The sequence below is a fragment of the Cervus canadensis genome, chromosome 11 (genome assembly GCF_019320065.1).
Source record: "Cervus canadensis isolate Bull #8, Minnesota chromosome 11, ASM1932006v1, whole genome shotgun sequence".
In the NCBI taxonomy this organism is placed as follows: Eukaryota; Metazoa; Chordata; class Mammalia; order Artiodactyla; family Cervidae; genus Cervus; species Cervus canadensis.
The window spans coordinates 47,411,250-47,431,642 of record NC_057396.1 but is presented as its reverse complement, the minus strand read 5'-3'; the positions used below and the strand labels follow the sequence as shown (position 1 = coordinate 47,431,642).

The 20,393-nt window shown below is 52.9% G+C and overlaps 1 protein-coding gene and 1 non-coding gene across 3 annotated transcripts in view; both read left to right on the top strand.

Annotated features, from left to right (window-relative positions):
• The first annotated feature begins 1,515 nt into the window (after nt 1-1,515).
• On the top strand, nt 1,516-1,588 carry TRNAG-CCC. The gene has a single exon. It is a non-coding gene; the product is annotated as a tRNA-Gly (tRNA).
• Nucleotides 1,589-2,354: 766 nt separating this feature from the next.
• PDE2A (phosphodiesterase 2A) overlaps nt 2,355-20,393 on the top strand; it is a 94,206-nt gene continuing 76,167 nt past the window's right edge. Inside the window, exon 1 of one of the 2 annotated variants that reach the window (XM_043481742.1) lies at nt 2,355-2,644. In XM_043481742.1, the coding sequence (XP_043337677.1) occupies nt 2,574-2,644 (71 nt within the window). In that variant the 5' untranslated portion in view covers nt 2,355-2,573. Of the gene's footprint in view, nt 2,645-6,936; nt 6,975-20,393 lie in introns of those variants that run through there. The other variant, XM_043481741.1, reaches the window with a different exon arrangement.

Genomic DNA, 20,393 nt, shown 5'->3' with positions numbered 1-20,393 from the left:
TTAGGCAATGAGGAGGTAGCTGGCGTCTTTGGAGCCTGCAGTCCTTCCGAGGCGGTGGGCGCGGGGCGGAGGCTGAATCCCAGAGGTTGTATCCTCCTATCGCCTTGGGCCGCCACCCGCCTCTCAGGAGCGTCCTGCTTCCCCTCACCTTCCTCCAGCCCCGCAACAAGCCCTCCCAAAAATGGTGTATGCTGGCCCGCTACGGGCCAGAGCCTATGAACGCGGCACGCGCCGATCAGCACCATGGAGAAAGGCGGGGGGCGGGGCCTGCTGTGGGGCGGGGCTTCGCCGTAATTGCGCGGGGTCATTGGTTCCTGCCCTGGCTGGTCCGGTTGTAGGTAGAGGGGAGAAGTGCCTACCCGGACCGTCTCAGGGCTTCTCCCTTTTCCTCACTTCCCCGCCTCCCAACGCTGCCTTGCAGCAACCCCTACCCCAACATTTGGTGCTGTTATTCCCTTGGCCCCATCAATTCAACCTCTTTAGGAGAGAGAAGCGGGGGGGAACTGTGTACCGGTAACTTGATGGGCACTCCCCAAACCTCATAACTCTTTGAATCACTCATCATTCAGATGAGAAAACTAAAGTGAAATTCAGAGAGGTGAACTTGCCCAGGGCACATGGCTGTGCTGTGGTTTGAACTCCCGCCTGCCTGGCTGTAAGTCTTGGAGGGCCCATAGTCCTGGATCTTGCACCTCATTCCTACAGACTCGTTACTTCTGGGACAGCTGTGGGGAGGCTGGTGTGGCAGTGGTATGGGGAGAAGACCCTCCCTCCCACCTGACCTGCTCGAGCATAATCCCAGGAGATTTTTGAGGATGAGGACTCCACCATCGTTTCCAGAGCAAGAGAACAGAAAGAAGGCTGAGGGCCAAGTGAGGCCTCAATGCACCTGCTCCCCTCCGGGACGCACCCTCCTTTGGACTCCTCCCCTCCGGGACGCACCCTCCTTTGGACTCCTCTGACTCAGCTTCTTACCACCAGGCTCCTCAGGGCGTGAAGGAGAGCTGTGAGAGGCCAGAACTGGACATAGTCCAGGGCCTTGGCTTTCTGAGCTCAAAGAATGCCTTCCTGGCTGGCAGGTGTGGAGCAGCAAGGCCCTAGGATGGGCCTGGCTGAGCACACAGATTGCCCACAGCTTTCAGAGATCTAAAATTCCACCTTCTGAGGCCACAATGGGAAGCAAAAACTCCCTCACACTTTCTTTCCTAACACTTCCTAAGCCACAGACAACTGCTGTGTGTAGCACTCAACCTGCGCAGGCCTCCTGCACAAGCTCGGTCATTCCTGTCCACCCCTCACTACTGTGCACCCCCATGCCCCTCAGGAGGGTCAGGTTTCCACTCAGCCTCATGGATTTTTCTGCCTGGAGCTTGGTATGTGCGGCAGGAGTTACCCCTCCACAGCTCAGAGAGGAAGGGTTACTGGTGAGGGTTATGTATAACTCCTCTATCTTGGAATACACCCCATTTTCCTGGGGCCCTCTCCTGGCCTTAAAAAAAACCCAGCTGAGAGACTTCCCTGGTGGCCCAGTGGCTAAGACTCTGTGCTCCCAATGCAGGGGGCCTGGGTTCGATCCCCGGTCAGGGAACTAGATCCCACATGCCACAACTAAGATCAAAGATTGAAACTAAGACCTGACGTAGCCAAATAAATATTTTTAAAAAATCCAGCTGATGTCCCCCCTTCTGGAAATGCTTGCCAACTGCTGGACTCCCTCTAGGCACAACAGACCCTCCCCTCTGTCATATGGCCAAGTACCCCTTCCCCTTGCCTGGGTGCTTCTCCAAGGCAAAGCACAATCTGAATCATATCTGATGAGATTGGCCAGTGGTAGGGGTTTGTGAATGAATGAGGAAATTAGTGGTGGAACAGGACTTGAATCCCCATCTCTGGCCTCCAGGTGTAGAGCTTTCTTTCCAGTTATTCACCTGACCCTCATCCCCAGATCCTATCCTGGCCCACAAGAACTGCACATGCCTAAAAATCCCTCATCCTCACACCTATCTCTCTGGGCTCCTCTGTCAGCTTCTCTCTCTCTGTCTCCATTTCCATCTCTGCTTTTTCTCCCCCCGGTCTATGTTCCTCTGTGTGTGTGTTTCCCTATGCCTCTCTGATCTCTTTGTATTTCCATCTTGATCTCTATGAGGCTCTGATCGCTGTCTCCTCTCCTTCGTGTGTTTCTCTGTGCCTGCCTGTCTCTTTCTGTCTCTCCTTCTGTGCGTGAGTCTTTCTTTTCCTCTCTCCCAGCCGGTCTCTCTACCCCTCCCTTCTCTCCCTCTCCGTCTGGGTCTCTCAGTTCCTCCTCCCTCCTCCCTCCCCCTTCTGCATTATCAGACCTGCTCCAACCTCCTGCCAGAGCCAGCCTAGCGGCAGAGGCAGTGACAGCGGGAGAAGCGGGAACTGCCAGGGTAGCAGGGCTGGATTGGGGTGTTGAGTCCAGGCTGAGTCGGGGACAGGCCACTGTTCTTGGTCCCCGTGCCTGCTGGGCCAGGCGCCCTGCCTGGAACCCCGGGCAGGGTGGACAGGGCGAGGTGCCACTTTAGTCTGGCTGGGGAGGCAGACGATGAGGAGCGATGGGGCAGGCATGCGGCCACTCCATCCTCTGCAGGAGCCAGCAGTACCCGGCAGCGCGACCGGCTGAGCCGTGAGTACTGTTGAGGGGCTGGGGTCTGGGTGAGCGGCTGCAGGAGGTGCTGCGGACTGGGTCCTGGGAGTCCCTCCAAGGAGCTGGGGTTGGTGTAGAGCTGAGCCACGTGGGAAGATCGATCCTGCTCAGGGTGCCCGGTTGCTGGACCATAGCATGGTTGGTGGTGGGGGGGGGGCGCGGAATCTCTGTTTAGGGCGGGGGTTCCTGACATCAGTCTAGGGCGTGTTGCGGCTGGGGTCCCATAGAAGGGGCTGGTGGCTAGGGGAGGGGTTGGTGATGAACATGAACCATCCCTTCAGGGGCTGGGGGGGGTGGGAGAGGTCTGTGGGGAGTGTATGTGTCGGCGGGGAAGGGGGGTGTTGAGGGTGTTTCCCAGGAGCTCTGGAGTCTGATAGACTGATTCAGGACCCTGGAGAGGGATGCTGTCCCAGACCAGGGTGTGTGTGTGTGTGTGTGTGTGTGTGTGTGTGTGTGTGTGTGTGTGTGTGTGTGTGTGTGTGTTTGTGTGTAGACAGAGAGAACATGAATTATGAATGAGTGGGCCTGGAGCAGGAGAAGGTCTGGGGGAACTGCCCTCCACGGAATGGGGATTGGGATTCAGAGTCACCAATTTAAGCAAGTTTGTCCCCAAAGCCCCTATCCCAGAGAGAAGCATGGGGCTGGTTGGAATGAGGCTCCTGTGTACCAGCCTCGTGAGCACCCACGTGCAGGGAGACGCATATGCAGGTGAACAGAAGGGGCTCCGTGGAGGTGCCCCTCCATCATCTGAGGGCTGCCGAGGTAGCAGGCAAGTGACATGTGTCTCCAAGTCAGTGGTGGTGCAGGTCCAAACCAGGCTATGTGAGGGGGTGTGTGTGTGTGTTTGTATATAAATACTGGGGTGTAAGGGAACGTGTGGGGTATCAAAGGGCATGTAGGGGTCTTTGGTGGTTGGGTATGCAGCAGGGTGTGTGAGCATCCCAGTGTGACTCTTGAGAGTTTAGGTAAGAGTATGTGTGGGGTGTGTGTGTGTGTGTGTGTGTGTGCACACTTGAATTTGTCTATTGGCATGCATGTTAATATGTGTGCTGTATCTGCAAAATAGAATGACTCAATATTGAGCATGTCGTTTGATTCTATGTGTATTCATGTTTGTGTGTATACTTATTGGTGTCTGAATATTAGTGCTACTGTGTGTGTGTGTGTTATGTAGGTGCCTGTGTGAGCATAAGTGTTCTTGTGTGGATGTGTGATCATGGTCCTAGTGTGCATGAGTGTGTATGTTGGTGCTTGTGTGGCTGGTATGTGTGTGTGTCTATATGTGTGTGTTCATCTGAGTGTGTGTGGGTGGCTGTTTGCTTCCCTGGTGGTTGGGGACACAGCTGGGACACTGTGGCCCACCAAGGCTGGGCGGGGGTGGCTGAATGTGTGACCACCTCCATGAGCTCAGGACAATTCATTCTACACCCTGCGGGGAGATGGAGAAAACAAATAGGCAATAATGGCTCTGCTCTCTGGGGCCTCCTAAGCTTCCTAACATAAAATAGCTTGAACATAATTAAGCAGTAAAGACTAAGAACAAGCTAACAGGTGGGGGTGATGGGCATAGTATAAGCAAAGGCCCTGGGTTGGGATTGGGCATGTGCCTGGAGCCATGAGGAGGCTGGAGGGGTGGGCAGGGACCATATCCTACAGGACTTTGACCTCCAGGCCTCTTGGGCTTTATCCTAAAGGCCCTTGGGGAGTCCAGGAAGGTTTTGTACAATAGGGGGTATAATCGGTTTTGGGATTTAGAAAGTTGCCTCAATGGAACTGTCAAGGTTGAACTAGAATGGAAGGGTGGGGGCCAGGAGGTCAGTGTGAAGGCTAAACCACTGTGGATATCAGGGACATCTGGGGCCAATTGGACCAAGGGGCTTTCTGAAGGGAGAGTTCTGGGGGCTTGGAAGAGAGGATGGGGGCAAGGGAGCATGGAGGTGGCTCAGGCTTGGGCTAGAGTTGGGGGTGCAGTGGCAGGACCTCAGAGGGTCTACATGTGGGAAAGGAAGAGCTCTTGGAAGGCTGAGACAAGGAAGGTAGTGGAGGGACCTGGTAGGGTTTATAGCTGGGCAGAGGTTTGGAGATCCTGGAGCCATCTCTTCCTAGACAGAGAAAGCAAGACTGTTGCTTTGACTCTTTCCTCTGGCTGCCAGGCTGGGGCTGAGCCTCGGGTCCCTTCCTCTTCAGGCCTGCTCAGCACCTCTTGGTTGCCTGAGCTGGATGGTTCTGTGAGGGTTAATTGCCTTTACACTCCTGCACCTCCCAGTTCCCCCTGCCCACCAAGCACTCCTCCTGCCACTCTTCCTGCTTCCCACTCCAGCCTCTTGTCCCTGGGGATTACTGATGGCTTGGCTGGGATCTAGCCAAATGGGGGAGGCAGGACTCCCAGCAATACCCTCCTTCAGCCTTAATGGACTGGGAGTCTCACCCTCAGCTGTGCTGCTGTCGGGTCCAGCCTGCACTCCTCAGGCTTCTGCTGCTTTGGCCTTTCCAATCTGCCCACTGGGTGTGCTTCCATTCCTGCATTCAGTCATTCATGTCTTCATTCCTTTATTCAACAGAGATGCCCCGGTGCCTACTTGGTGCTCAGTGGGCTGGCCTCTGAGGATGCAGAGAGCACACTGACCCAGACCTTGCTCTCAGGGAGTGCCCAGTCTGATGAGGGAGGCAGAAGTGGGAACTTACAACCCTCCAGGGAATAGTGCTGGGCAGAGAGAAGTAGTGGGAATGGGGGACCCACACCATGTCAGGGCGGCTGAGGAAGAGACATTTGAGCTGGATCTTGAGGGATGGATAAGAATTGCCCAGGCAGGGAAGGGCAGAGAAAAAAGCCTATAAAAGTGGGTGGATGTGAGAAAGTGCAGTGTGTTCAATGGACGGAGTTTAGATTGGCAGAAGTGAGAAGGAAGTTGAAAAGAGGAAGGGAGAGGCGAAAGGGGCCAGATTCCATCGGGTCTCAAGTGCCAGGCTAAGGGGCTTATAGAGGCTTAGACTTTTCCTCATAAAATTAGGGAGCTAGGGAAAGGCTTCTGAATAGGGGACCTCCCCTAGGTAGCCCTCCTTGGTTCCCCCTTCCCTCTGACCCCATGACCCACCCTGAAGCCTTTCTCCCTGGTGGTGCAGGATCAAGCACCATGGGACTTTCCTGGTGGTCCAGCCGCTGGGACTCCACTCTCCTGGTGCAGGGACACTGGGTTCCATCCCTGGTCGGGGAACTAGATCCTGTATGCTGCGACTAAGACCTGGCACAGCCACACGAGTACTAAATAAATATTTTTTTTAAATGCAGCCCCGACTTAGCCTTCCCCTGTGATGTCCCTTGTTTGTGAGCTCCTTGTCCAGCGAGCCAAGGAACTCCTCAAAGGCGGGAGACACCTCCTTGTGCTTCTCCACCTCACTCATAGCACAGGTTTGGCACCCGGCACAGTGCAGCTTCCCAGGGTGGGGGGAGGACATAAACAGCATCTGGGCCACTGTCTAGCATTTACTTCACTCCTCTCTACAGCTTGCCCTCAGATCTATCCAGCTCTGCTTACATACCCCCAGGGTCAGGATGCTCATTCCTTCCCTCTTGGGCAGCCCGTCCCTTGTGGGCTCAGTACTCCAGGCTGCCTGGCCTTGCATCATTTCTTGATCCTGGGTCACTCTCCTTTCTAAGCAGGGCCAGGCTGGCGCATGGTGGTTCAGTAGTGCTAGGAACACGCCCTGGGCAGAGAGAGGGGAGAGATTAGCAGCCTTTATTCCAACTATAGATGGTAAAACTGAGATGCAGCAGTCCCTGAGCCCTCTCCAAGAATAAAGATAAAGAAACAGGCATGGTCAGAGTAGGGAGTGAGGGTAGACAATGAGGAGAACTTCCTACCAGCACAGAGGGGCTATAGAATCACCTGGCTTCACAAGAGCAGACTGTGGGCATGAAGGGGGACGTTTCCAGGACAGGAGGCGGAGTTGGAGGCAGAGGCACAACTTAGCCATGCTCTTCCTGCAGTTGAGTGATGTCATCAGGGAGAGGGGACTGGAGGGGCTCAGACATACAGAGGAGAGGGGTCAGGATTCATTCATTCCTTCCTTCGTTCAGCAGCCATTCAATGGATTGCTGCCCAACCAAACATGGCAGCCCTGCGGGGAGAGGGACAGAGCCAGTGACCACTTGGAGGGAAGCCTGTGGTCTTTCCTACCTCTGCCAGTGTCAGACGAAGACATTTAGGAGGAGGGGCCTTGGGCTGGCCTTAAAAGGAAGAGTCACTTCTCCAGACAGAACTGAGAGAGAGCTCCAGGAAGAGGGAATGCCACATGCAAAGACCTTGAGGTGAGCGCAAACATGGTTTTGTTTATGTGAGGACTGTGAAAGTTCGAAGTGGCCTAAGTGTGAAGTTCAAGGGTAGGGGGCAGAGGACTGGGCAGAGATGGAGCAGAAGAGGAGTGAGGGAATGGAAGTTAGAGGACAGGAAGCACTTTCTGCCACCAAAGGGTCCCCCAGCAGCTTTGACATGTAAGCCTGCTGCAACTTCTTGGTCTCTCCCAGTGCCCCCAGCAGGGCCTGCTGAGGGTCTCCTCTTCATTTGAGAATGGGGTGTTCCGTGAACAGAGACTCTGGGAGTGAGGGAGGAGCAGCGGCTGAAGAATGTGGGCCCCTTCCAGAAAGTGGCATGCAAATTAATGCAAAGTAATATGCAAATAAACCAGCCCAGGCTTGGCAGCTTTGGCTGGGAGGTTGAGACGTCACCCCCTTCCATGCTGGCCTCCCACCCCTTCTGCCCCAGTCCCCAGGACAGCCAGAGTAGCCTGGTCTGCTGCTCTGAACACTCCAGCGTGCCTGAACCACAGGACTGTGGCCTCTAGGGTGGGGGCCATGGTCTCCCTGTCAGCACCCCCATCCCCTCGGGAAGTAGATATATTTAGTAACAGGGATGTTTTCAACACATTTATCTCCCATTGTTCAGCTGCCCGTTCCCTGGGAAAGGCCAGGTCCCTGGGGATGTGACCCACTTCTTTAAGTCCCTGAAGTCACCCTTCTCACTGCCTACCCTGAAAAACAGGGAGCAGTGGGGGCTTGGTGCACCAGAAGGGATTTAAGTTAGACAACCAGGAGGACTTCCCAACAGTGTGGTTGCTGAGATATGAGAACCCTGGGGCTTCCAGGCTCTGACTCTTTGGATGGCTATCTTGGGTTCAGAGGGGGCTTTGAAAACAGGATTGAGAAGGTGGCAGACAGACATAGTTTCCAGTTTCAGTAACTTTATTCTGTGTAGTCCTGGGTGACTTAACTTCTCTGAACCCCATGTGAATAATGGTGTGGGAATAATCGTACTTTCCTGGCAGGATGACTGAAGAATCTGGAAGTGGAGCGCTTAGCACCAGGCATGCAGCAGGTGCTCATAAAGGTTAGCTGCTGCCATTATGAAACACCCACACTCACCTACACTTTTAGAAAGATTCAGTGAGGGGCTGGAGGGGGAGAGACCAGAGCTAGAGAGCCCAGAAGCTGTCATCCTGTGGGTGAGACAAGGAAGTCTGAAATGGAGCCGTGGTGGTGGGAATGGTGAGAAGTGTGGATACTCTGTGGGAGGAGCTGAGGGGCCTTACAGACATGTAACCACCTCCCTAGGCTGCTTGGTCTGGGCTGAGATTAATCCCCAGGGAAAACAATGGCGGAAAGGACTTGATGAGGGCTTAAGTCTGTGGCCACGCCCATGACAGTCTGTGAGTCATTCTGGGAGTTGTAGTCTCGAGTGAACTTGCAGTGAGTACATTTTGTACTGCCACCTTGGATCCAAATCCACGCCCTGCTGCTGAGGCTGGCTGGGGCAGGCCCTGGTGAATGCTGGAACATTTGAGGCCCCAAAGGTGAAGCAGCCTGCATCCCTTCCCTCAGGGATCACTCAGCCTGCTGAATGTTGGCAGGTGCAGGGGGCAGGGATAAAAGGATTAAGCCATAATTATGACTCTTCACACGTTCACAGAGAAATTTACAGTTTCCAGAGCACTGTTTTCACATCTATGATCTCATTTAATCCTCACCACAAACCCAAGAGACTGCTGTCTTCTAGATGAAGAGACAGAGGATCTGAGAGGGGAAATAACTGGCCCAGAGGTATTCAGCTAATTCCTAGAGCACAGATCTGTCATTGTTGTCCAGTTGCTAAGTCGTGTACAACTGTTTGTTTGTGACCCATGGACTGCAGCACACCAGGCTTCCCTGTCCTCCACTATGTCCCAGAGTTTGCTCAAGTTCATGTCCATTGAGTTGGTGATGCACAGGTCTGTCTGTCCCTAAAGTTCCTGCCCTTTCCATGAATTATTGTCCCAGATGGCAAAGGCCAGACTTCAAAGGATAGACAAGATATGGACAATTAGACATCTCAACAGAGGAACAAGCTGAGCAAAGACCTGGCTCAAAGGTGAGAAGGCCAGGGTTGGGCTCCTTAGGATATGAGACTAAGAGATGGACTGGTCAACCCCAGAGGCTTAGCTCCAGACTGAGTTTGGACTTCTTGCTGTGGCTCACCAGAATTTACCCAAGGGTTCTGAGCAGAGGCAGGAACAGATTATAGCTGGTCTTGGGGAGGCTTGGACCGGTTGGATGGAGGTGGAGAAACCCGAGATGACCTGAAGCTTCCGAACTCCACTCCTGGTGCTCCCAGAATTTTGTTCCTCTTCCTCTGGTACGCTTCTCCTCAACCTCTCCTTCCTCCTCCCCCGCCCCCCTGCCCCCGACTTCCTCTCCCTTCTAACTGTTGCCCTCCACCACAGACTTATCTTAGAGCTGTGCTGTAATGCCACATATCTCCAGCAGGGGTGCTATCACCCAAATTCATTCTAGCCTGGGTCTTCAAGTTTGAAGGATAAGGAGTAGAGATGAAGGGTAGGGAGAGGAGAACCCATTGTTCTCCACTTGCGTTGTGCTGGAACGTGAGAGGGCCCTGCTGAAATAACCTAGCGAGATAGGGAGGCTGAAGAGAGGCTGGACCCCTCACAACAGGGACAGACATACTGGAGAGGTTGAGCCTGGAGGCAAGAAATTTGTCCCTCACAGTTCTGGGGCAGGTTTAGATTTGGAAATGGATTTAAATTGAAATTATAGATAGTGTCTGGATTTCTACTGGATGGCGATTTCTCTGATACTGAGGTGAGGGTGAGGTTGGTTGATTTCTTTGTGTTTCTGTGTGTGTTAATGTGACCTCCCAGTTGTATGTGTGTATATAGGGCTCTGAGAAGGTGAGAGCATTTGGATTGGTGTTTGTATAGAAGTGTGGGCATATTTATATGTGTGAACATGTGACTGTCCATTCTTATGCCCAATTTATTCTTAGATGGTTATATGCGTACTGGTGTGGCTTGTGTGTATGTGTGCCTGTGTATAGAGTGTTATGTACGTTATTCTGGTAAAACTGTGTGTAGATGTCTTATGTCTGTGTATGTGGGTATCCATGTCCGAGCAGGAGAGAACAGATGAGTGGGTATGTGTGAAGGCTTGAATACCTGCTCTGCTGGCAGCAAGGCCACACCCAAAGTATAGCTGCTGCTGCTAAGTCACTTCAGTCGTGTCTGACTCTGTGCAACAACACTTTGTCTCCTGGGTACCACCTGTCTAAAGAAAGAGAAAAATGTGTGCAGACTTAGGCTGAATGGGCTAAGACCCACATGTGTGGGACTGGGCTTCCCTTTGGGGACTCTGGCCTGCTCCTAATCAGTGAAGGCCCTGGAAGGAGCAGATTGTCTCTATATTCAGACTCAGGTAGGGTCAGCCAGGATACTGAGCCATCATATTGAAATGCTGGACATAGCTGAGAGGTGTCTAGCTTCCATTCTCCTGGGAAATCTTAATGGCCACACCTGTGCCCTATTAGAAAGTTTCAGGGACTCTCAGCCCAATCTTCTCATTATATAAATGCAAATATTGAAGCCCAGAGAGAGGCTAGTGATTAATCCAAGATTACACTGCAGGATCCAGGGAAGGGTATCAGGGCTTGGAGCAGAGAGAGGGGTTATGTCTGGCCTGGGAGACCTCCTTCCCTCTAGCCTGGAGCAGGAGGAGAGTTCAGGGCAGAGAGTCAAGTCTGTGGCAGGAGGCCACCCCTGTACCCGGGCATTTCCACCCCTCCCAGGCCTCAGATGCTGCCTCTGAAGTTTCTACCAGAGCTTCTGCCTGCTGTGAGAGTCCTCCCGGGAACCTATGAAGTCTGTCTCTCCGCAGAGCATAGAGGCTCAATGGAGGAGAGTCCAGCAGTGGGGCAGGACCAGGGAGGGGCCTCCTCTAAGAAGCCTCGGTGTCCTCAACTTTGTATCAGACACCTTTTTAGGTTTTGAGTGTTCTAACATTCTAGGCTTTCCCTAAAATCTCTCCATGGGCCCTTAGTACTGAGACAGTGCTGGGCCCTGGGGGAGTCCTGGAGGCCCAGCTTGGCTCAGTGTGGGGGGGCAGGGCAGCCCCATAGCGGGAGGGTCTGCCCTGAGGAAGGAAGGATGAGATTCCTGTCCATGGGGCGGGCAGGTATGAGCAGGGGCTGGGCAACCTGGTTAGGGAGGCAGCCGGTGAGACTCCTGTCCTAGCAGGAAAGTTGGTGGCAAAGTCTCTGAAGTTTGTTCAGTCTGTAGCTTCCGTGGAGGGGCCAGAGAAGGACATGCCTTTGCCCCTGCCTTCAGGCAAGGGGACGTTTTTGAACTCCAGAGTGCGCCCCTTGGTGGCCTGGGCAGTGGGAAGGTGTGAAATGAGACCATCCAGCTGGAGGCAGAGAGCTCCCCTTCCTTGGGGGAATGCGAGAGAAATCTGTCTTCCTGGAGATTTGGGGTTGGAAGGCAGGGGAACTGGCCGTGAGGGTGCTTTGGTGGAGAGGGGAGTGCAATGGCTAGGGCTGGGCCACTCTGCAAAGGTTTTGCTGGTTCAGCACTGGTGGGGAGGGAGCAGACAGCAGGCGGGCAGACAGGAGGCAGCTTCCTTTGTGTTGAGTCGTGGGGAGCACTCAGCACAGAAGTGGGGGCTGGGGGCTCAGACTTTGACTCTGAGTGAAGCAGTGTGGAGGCTTCCTAGGGCTGGGCGCTAGGCAGGAATTAGGGGAGGAGAGGAGAGGAGCAGGCAGCCCAGTATTGCATCCTTCCAAAGCCAGAGAGAATGCAGAGCTATCTTAAAACTTCAAGTGGGATGGGGCTTGGGGGCTAGATGGAGAGAACTAATGTTTACAGAGTGCCCTTTGTATTCTGGTGAGGGGATGGTTCCAGGATCCTCTGTGGATACCAAACTCCAAGAAAGCTCAAGTCCCTTATCATTTGAGTTGCTCAGTTGTGTCCGACGCTTTGCGACCCCATGGACTGCAGCATGCCAGGTTTCCCTGTCCATCACCAATTCCTGGAGCTTGCTCAAATTCATGTCTGTCAAGTCAATGATACAAGTCCCTTATAGAAAATGTCATAGTATCTGCATATAACCTCCCATGTATTTACTTTAAATCATCTTTAGATTACTTACAGTACCTAATATAATGTAAATGCTCTGTAAGTAGTTGTAAATACAACATAAATACTATGTAAATGGTTGCCAGCAAGTGGAAAATTCAAGTTTTGCCTTGTGGAACTTTCTGGATTTTGTTTTTTTTCAAATATTTCGATCCATGATTGGTTGAATGCATGGATGCAGAACCTGCAGATACGGAGGGCCAACTGTAGATTTAAATCACCTTTAATCACCTCAGCTATCCTTCAAGAGGCTAGCACTGTTTTGTAGAGGGGAAACAGATGACACACTCAGGTGGTTTAACTGAAGGCCGTTTGATGAAGCAATGATTACAGAGGTGGGGTAGGATTAAGAGAACCAACAGGGCATGTGGAGGCACTTAAGACTAGCATCTGAGAAACCCGAGGAGCAAGGAGAGTGCTCCAGACCCAAGCTGGGGTTCTGGATGAGGGCTGCCCTACAGAGTCCATCAGAGGAGGTAGGGTGGGTGAGGGTGTCAATACCCTGGGTCCTCTTACTTCTCACCACCCCCGCCCATCCTGACTGGCAGAAGCAGATTGGAGGCCAGAGAATAAGGGAGACTGTTGAAGCAGCACTGGACATCAGCCTTGGGGCACAGAAAATGGTAGGAAATGATGGAGAGTTGGAAGGACAAATGGATGATGGGAAACTGAAGCCCAGAGAGGGTGCCCACTTGCCCAAGGTCACACAGCCAGTAGGTCTCAGAGCTGGAGCCAGGCCCTGCCTCTGAACACCCACTCTGTCATGTCCAGTGGGGCATGGTGAGTGACCTAGTTATCTGCTCTTGGGCTCGAGCCACTTCCCGGTCTGAGCAGCCTGGGGGCTGCTAAAGAGTGTCATCCAGGCTATGGTGAACTTTGGGTTTAGGAAGTCCTAAGTGAAGGGAGAGTTAGAGGAGCCAGTGAAGAGGCTGGTGTGGAGACCCGAGCGAAGGGCAAGAAGGCCGCACATCAGGGGTGGCTGGACATGTGAGTGGCATTGACAGGTCAGGGGAGGAGTGATAGCACCCACCCCCAGCTCACCTGCCTGAGCTCGGGCCCTAGTTCCCGGTGCCTGCCTACCTACGCAGGGATGTGTGACAACTCAAGATCCCCCTCCAGGGGCACTGCTCCCTGATTCATCGTGCCTGGGGCTTCCACACTCCACAGCACCCATCCATGGCACCCATAAGCCACCCCCTGACTATGGCCCCCCAGGAGCAAAGTTATGTCACTGCTGCCTCCTCTTAATAACACTTATGACCTGTCCACTGCCACATCGGATTAAAGTCCTCCCATTTGAGACTTTCCTGCTGGAGTTTGATCTCAATCCTGCTTGCTGCTCAGAGTCCAGTCCTTGGGCCTCCCTGGGAGATGAGTCAGTGAGATGGCCCCTCCTGGTGCTGGGGTGGTGAGGGGCCTTGGCCCAGCCAGCTCATCTGAGTGCCCTGTGCCAACGGGGACCCACTGTCAGCCTCTGCTGGGCCTCAGGCTGCTGACTCATTAGCAGTGGTAATTAGCATCTCCAGGGCAGCCTTCCACCCCACTAAGTGCTTGACAGTCATTAGGTGCTCTTGTGAATGGCTGCATTGCCACCCCCAGCCCCAGGCTGCTCCTCCAGCACCAAGTGCCCTGGCCACAGACACACAGCTCCAGGCCTGGGGGAAACAAATGCAAGTAAAGAGAAAACCAGCACAAGAAGAAGCAGACCACGGCCCACAGGCATGGAGGGCCCGCACAGAAACCTCAAAATACACCAGGAAACAGACACAGGATGAATCTAAAGTTCGACCTGAATGCAAAAGAAACAGAGTGAACTGCAGTGCCCTTGCTTACAACCCAGGTATACAGAGGCAGACAAGCAACACAGTTGTGAATTCAGCACACGCAAACAGAGACACTTGTACTCTGCATAACACAGAATGCCCATCAGGTGGCCAGGTCAATCTCCCTGGGGTTCCCCACCTGTCCAGCATCTCTCACTCTGGGCTGTTGCATATGCTGTTCCTTTTGCCTGGAACACCTTTCCTCAATGCCCCCTCCCTTCATGGCTAACTCCTATCATTCTCCAGGTCTTGGTGGCTCTTCCATACTCCGCAGCCTTGGAGCTCCCCTCTGCCACATAGCATCACTGATGGTTTTCCAACCAGTCTTTACAAGTTTGGGGATGAAGGCTTTTTGCCTTTGCTGGGTGAGGTGATGACTAAATCCTGAGTGGGCGATTAGGGCCGAGAAACTTTGGGAAGAGTGAGTCAGGAATAGCCGTGAGGAGCCCTGGCTACTCAGGGCCTGAACAGGCATTTAACATACCAGCCAGCATAGCCGACGCCCTCTGCCTCGTTTTTCAGATTCTGATTCCTTTTGCCTTTCTTCCAGGCTTGTTGCCTGACCCAATTCCCTCCTTCCCAAAGCCGGCTCAGCCTCTTGCCACCTCTCTGAGCTCACTCACAGGCTCATTTGCCATCTTCACTTGGGTGTGCTCCACCTCCACTTCTAAGCCTAGTGAAAACCTCATTAATGAAGGCCTTGGGTCAGAGACACATGCTCCGCGTATGGCTTCCTAACCCCCGCCACTTAGTGTGGGGAAGGGAGGTGGTGGAGATGAGTGATTATGAGCCCAAGCCTTGGGCACTGCCTCCTGGCCCAGCTCTCAGCTCCTCCACTTCTTAGCTGCAGGACCTGTGCTGAGTCCTGCCACCTTCATTTCTTCTTCTGTAAAATGGGGACAATGATAGAGCCCACCTCATTAGGGCTGCTGTGAGGATGAAGTGAGACAAAGCGTGTGATGCATCTGTGCTCAGTTCAGCTCCCTCCCCGGAGCCTGCGTGAGAGCAGGGGAGCTAAGAGATCAAGCCAAGTGCACCCGGGAGGTGCCTAGTGAGTCCTTGCTAATTGGAACTGAGTGAAACCAACATCTGTGGTGTGAGCACCTACTGTGTGCCTTCCGTAGCTGGTTTTCTGCACCTCCCTGCCTCAGTTTCTGCATGGCTGCCAATTCTGCATGGCTTTTATACTATGGCCTGGAAGGTGGGGGTGTGACTTCTTTAAAAAACTTTTCACATCCATTTTATTGAGGTATAATTTACATACAGTAAAATCACCAATTTAAACTGTATGATTCAATGAGTTTTGGTGGCTCTATACAGTCATATAATCATCATTATTTCAATCACAAAAAGATTATTATTATCATCTCCTGAGATTTTCCCTGTGCCTTTTGAAGTCAGTACCCCTTGAGGGTGATGTCTTCCAGGGCTGTGAGAAGTGCTGGGTTCTCCTTGAGCTGATAACCTGGGCACAGTGAGGACTGCTTTTGCATGCTCTCTGAGCCTTGGTTCCTGTGGACTAGTGAGGAGCCAGAGGCCAGGGAAGTGAAAGGATGCTCAGGCCACAGTGTCCTGAGGGTCGGCCCTGGGTCTAAGGGCTGGGTCAGCTGGGAGTGGAGGCCTCAGAAATCCACAGTGTGGATGACAGAGATTAGGGAGTTGGTGTTCCCCAAAACCCTCCCCTCCTGGAATCAGATGTGTCCCGTGGCCCAGGTGGAAATGGCCACATATTGTTCAAGCAGGGGCTTGTGCAACATGATTCCACTTCTTATCTCCCCCACCAGGGGCCATAAACCCCTCTGGGGACCAGTGATTCCCCTAAAAGAAGGGGGCTCTTTTGTTCCCCACTCTCAGAACCAAATATTAAAGCAATTATGTAACTAGCAATAAATTACTTTAAGTAGTGACTCACTCAGCTTAATTAGAGCACGAGCAGGGAGAGATTAAGGTATTTTTAGAGCACACACCTCACTCCCTCCTGTGGAGGGAGGCCTCTGAGCAAGGTGGGGGTGGAAAAAAGACTGGGAGCTCACAGGAGGACCCCAGGTGTCTGCAGGGAGATGAAAGCTGATCCTCTGCCCACTGAGGTCCCAACAAAGAGCGCAAGTCAGAGCTGCAGCAGAAGGGATTCAGATGAGACTCAAGGAACACTTCCCAGTGGTGCTCCTTGAAGAACTGGGACAGGTAAACTAGATTATGAGTTCTCTGAAGGCAGATACTTTGTGAGCCCCTCTCCACCCAGGAACAGAATAAGAATGAGACTTGGGGTCAGACAGGGATTCCCAGGTGGTGCAGTGGTAAAGAATCTGCCTGCGGGAGAAGGCGAGGGTGGGATGATCTGAGAGAACAGCATTGAAACATGTATATTATCAAGTGTGAAACAGATCACCAGTCCAGGTTGGATGCGTGAGACAAGTGCTCAGGGCTGGTGCACTAGGATGACCCAGAGGGATGGGATGGGGAGGGAGGCGGGAAGGGGGTTCAGGATGGGGAACACATGTAAATCTATGGCTGATTCATATCAATGTATGGCAAAAACCACTACAATATTGTGAAGTAATTAGCCTCCAACTAATATAAATAAATGAAAAAAAAAAAAAAAAGAATCCACCTGCCAGTGTAGGAGACGCAAGAGACTCCGGTTCAATCCTTGAGTCAGGAAGATCCCCTGGAGTAAGAAATGGCAACCTACTCCAGTATTCTTGCCTGGAAAATCCCATGGACAGAGGAACCTGGTGGGCTACAGTCCATGGGGCCACAGAGTCCAACACGCCTGAGTGACTAACACACTTGGGGTCAGACAAGTCTTGGTTTGAATCCCACCTTTACTGGGTACTAGCTGTGTGGCCTTGGGCAGTTCCTTTATTACCACCAAGCTTCTATTTTCTTCACTGTAAAAATGGGCATAATATCCCCCTTTGTATACATTGTAAGGATCAAATGGATTACTATGACATGTGAAGCAAACCCCAGTACTGACTTTACAGGACCCAGACCTCCAAAAGGGCAGGAATTAAGTCCGTTTTGTGTAATGTATCCCAAGCTCCATTCACAGGGCCTCACACAGTAGGTGTTCAATAAATGCTTATTGAGTGAATAGATGTTAGTTTCATTTCCATTCTCCAGATCCATATGGGCTCCTTGTTTTGAGGTTTTGTGAATAAAGGAACTTGGTGAGTAGAGGGCGGAGGTGCCTCACAGGTGGCATTTGGCCTTTCTCTCTCAGGCAGAGAGGAACAGGTGACTTCCAACAGAAAAAAGGCAGACTTCCGGGGAGAGGCCTGGGAGGGTTCAGGACCACGGACAGCCCCAACCTGTGTCTCCTGTGTGACAGGACTTGCTGGGATGAAAGGGTCCATCGTATGTGCCCTCCACAACCCCGGTGGGAGAAGGAGCCAGCAGTCCAGTCTGACTGGGGAGACCAGGACCTTCACCCACCATCACTGGGAATTCAGAGGAGGTGGGAGGGGGCAGTGTGGGGCGTCCTGAACAGCCAGGCATCTGCAAAATGTGGTAGCAATTCTGACTCTGTAGGTGTCCTGGGGGGATTAAATGAGTTACTTCTTAGGAATGGCTGGCACATGTGTGCCTGGAGAGGGCACAACATGGGTTCACTTCCCTCCACCCCTTCTCAGCCCCTGTGGCATGAGGAGGGACGTTCCCCTGCTCTGTTGAGGGCCTGGACATCTGCTCACAGGCCCCAGGGTGGGAACTTCCTAACCAGCCTCCACTGACCCCCACCTCTGAGGTTGGGCTGAGATAGGCACACAATAGGTGCAAAGGACAGCCTGGGGAAAGGTCTGCCCTCCTCTTTCCTACCAGAGCATTGGGAAGCTGAGAGAAGGTCACAGATGACCCTTCCTCAGGCCCAGAGCCCCAAGGCTTCTGCCCCCAGTGACCGCTCTGATCAGTTCTGACCAGCTCTTCTCACACCTCACTGGTCTTCCAGGGCTCAGGCGATGAATTAGTGATGACAGCATCTCAGCATCGCTATGACGACCAGGCATGTCCTTAGCCTCCAGTCAGAGTGCAGTGGCAGAGGCCAGAGACCCCTTTGACTCTGGGCCTTGGGACTGGTGTGTGTGTGTGACAGGGGCCAAAGGGGAGAGAGGGTGGGGCAGGACCAGGCACAGGGGCTCCATCTGGAGAGGACTAGAGTTCATTCAGATTGTTAGCTCCACAGGGACCTTGAAGACAGCTGTTTCTCTCTCCTTCCTTTCTCATCTCTTTTCATTCCTCCCTCCCTCATTGCTTCCTTCCATATCCCTAAGCCCCTTCTCTGTCCAAGGTTCTGAGCTGCCCACCATCTTCACACACACCCCTCAGTTGGGGAATGAGGCCCAGCCTGACCCTCACCCGTGGGAGCTCGGAGTGAGATGGGGACATAGACATTTCCTGGTCTAGGCTCCAGAGAAGGTGTGTTGGCCACTGGTGGCTCTGTGGAGGGGGTGGTCCTGGCTTAGCCCTGCCAGGATCTGTGCAAATGGCTTTGCAGAGGGGGTGATACCTCTTCCAGCCCTGTTTATTGAGGAGGGGGTTTTTCCAATGGAGAGACAGAGGTCCAGGGAATTCCCTGGCAGTCCCTGGCAAGGGTTAGGACTTGGTGCTTTCACTGCCAGGACCCTTAGTTCCCATTCTGCAAGTCACACCTCTCATCAAAAAAAGAGGAGAGAGAGACAGATGTCCAGAGGTGAACTGGTTAACCACGAGGTATAAGTCCATAGGTGAAACATAAAGAGGGATGAGGGATTGATGAAAGGCCAGAACAGCCTAAGAGTGGGGTCTGCCTTGGGGAGCACAAGAGGAATGGAGCCTGGGGAAGGATTGGGAAGGAGTGGATGCAGTGAACAGTTTGCAGTTTGTCTCACAGGGGAAGAGGAACCCCTGAAGAATGTTGTTGTTGTTGCTTGTTGATGGGAAAACTGAGACCCAGAGAGGGAAGGTGACTGGATTCAGCTCAATGAGGTCCTCAGGGACAGCCTGTGACTATGGGCTCTGCTAGGGTCCACTAGACCCCAGCTAGGTCTTCTTGCCCCAGACTTGCTGACCTGAATTTTCCCTGGTAACCACTACCTCCACTGGGTGGGGAGGCCCATGGGTGAGTTTGCCCTTAGATAAAAGGAAATTTGCATAGGCATGGGTTGTGCTTATGGCCCTTCCTGCCTTCGAAGGATTGGGTGTGGGTGGGAGGGTAGTGGGGAAGGGCATCCAGGTAAGGCCCTGGAGGAATTCAGGGGCTTGGCTAAGGTCAGCAAGAAATTAGAGTTAGAAATTGAATCAAGCTTGGGTCTTTGGGCTCCCAGCCCCACACAGTGCCACGTCCCCTTATTTTACACCTTCAGGGATCTTCGGCTGAGTTGGGCACTGATATAAGAGGTAAAGGCCTCTCTGAGTCCCTCACGCTCCTCTAAGGGTACTTCATGGTCCTGGCATCTGCTGAGGCTGGAACTCAACTGGACTGAGAGGAGACATTTAGCCCCATTGTTCTGATGAAGACACTGAGGCCCCAAGGTAACAGTGACTCACTCAATAACAGGTCATAACCAGACTGGGCCTGACTGCCTGGCCCTTAGCTTGACTACACTTCCCCCACCCAAAGCTGTCCCTTGCTTCTCTTTATCCCGCTGTGCAGCCTTGCTGGGCCTGCCAGCTTTGATGGATGGCCCCACGTCTCAGCCTCCCTTCCATTCCTTTCTGGATGCTGGGCTGTTAGCCTCCTAATCACCAGTCCTGCCTGTGGTTTGCCAAGCCATCCATCTCTCCACACAACCTCACCCAGCGCAGGTGGGTTTTTGGGGGTGCAGCAGGCCCCCCTTCTCTAAGGCCAAGCTGAAAGTGTGGCTGCAGGCCCTACTCCATGGGAGTCAGGGGTCAGGAAGCTGTTTACACCCCCTTGCTAGAGGGCCAGAAATCCCCACCAGAGCTTCCAAGGGAACTTATACATGCATACATGTGCATACACACATGTGAGCACACACACTTGCTCACAATAACAGTATTAAAAGCTTTCATGTATCAAAAAATACTGTATGCCAAGCATTGTGCCAGATCTCTGCAAGTATGATCTCATTCAGTTAGTTGATTATTGTTGATAACCCCAATGTACAGATAAGCAAACTGAGGCTCAGAGAGGTTAAGTAACTTGCAGAGAGTCACATATCCAGAAGATGGAGGAAATGGGATTTGAACCCAGGTCACATTGGCTCACTTTTATATTTGCCACTTCTCTGTTCTACTGACTTATGCATGCACACAAGTGCACACACGCACATGAGCACATGGACACATGCGTGCACGAACACCAGCCTCTGTGTGGACCCCTGCCCCGCCTGTTTCCCTGGACCTGGTTCCTAAGGAGTAGAGAGAGTGCTGGGCTGAGGAAGAGATGAGGGGTCACTACTTATTGTCCACAGGCTGCTCCCAGACTCTCACCCTGACAGTGACACTGATCA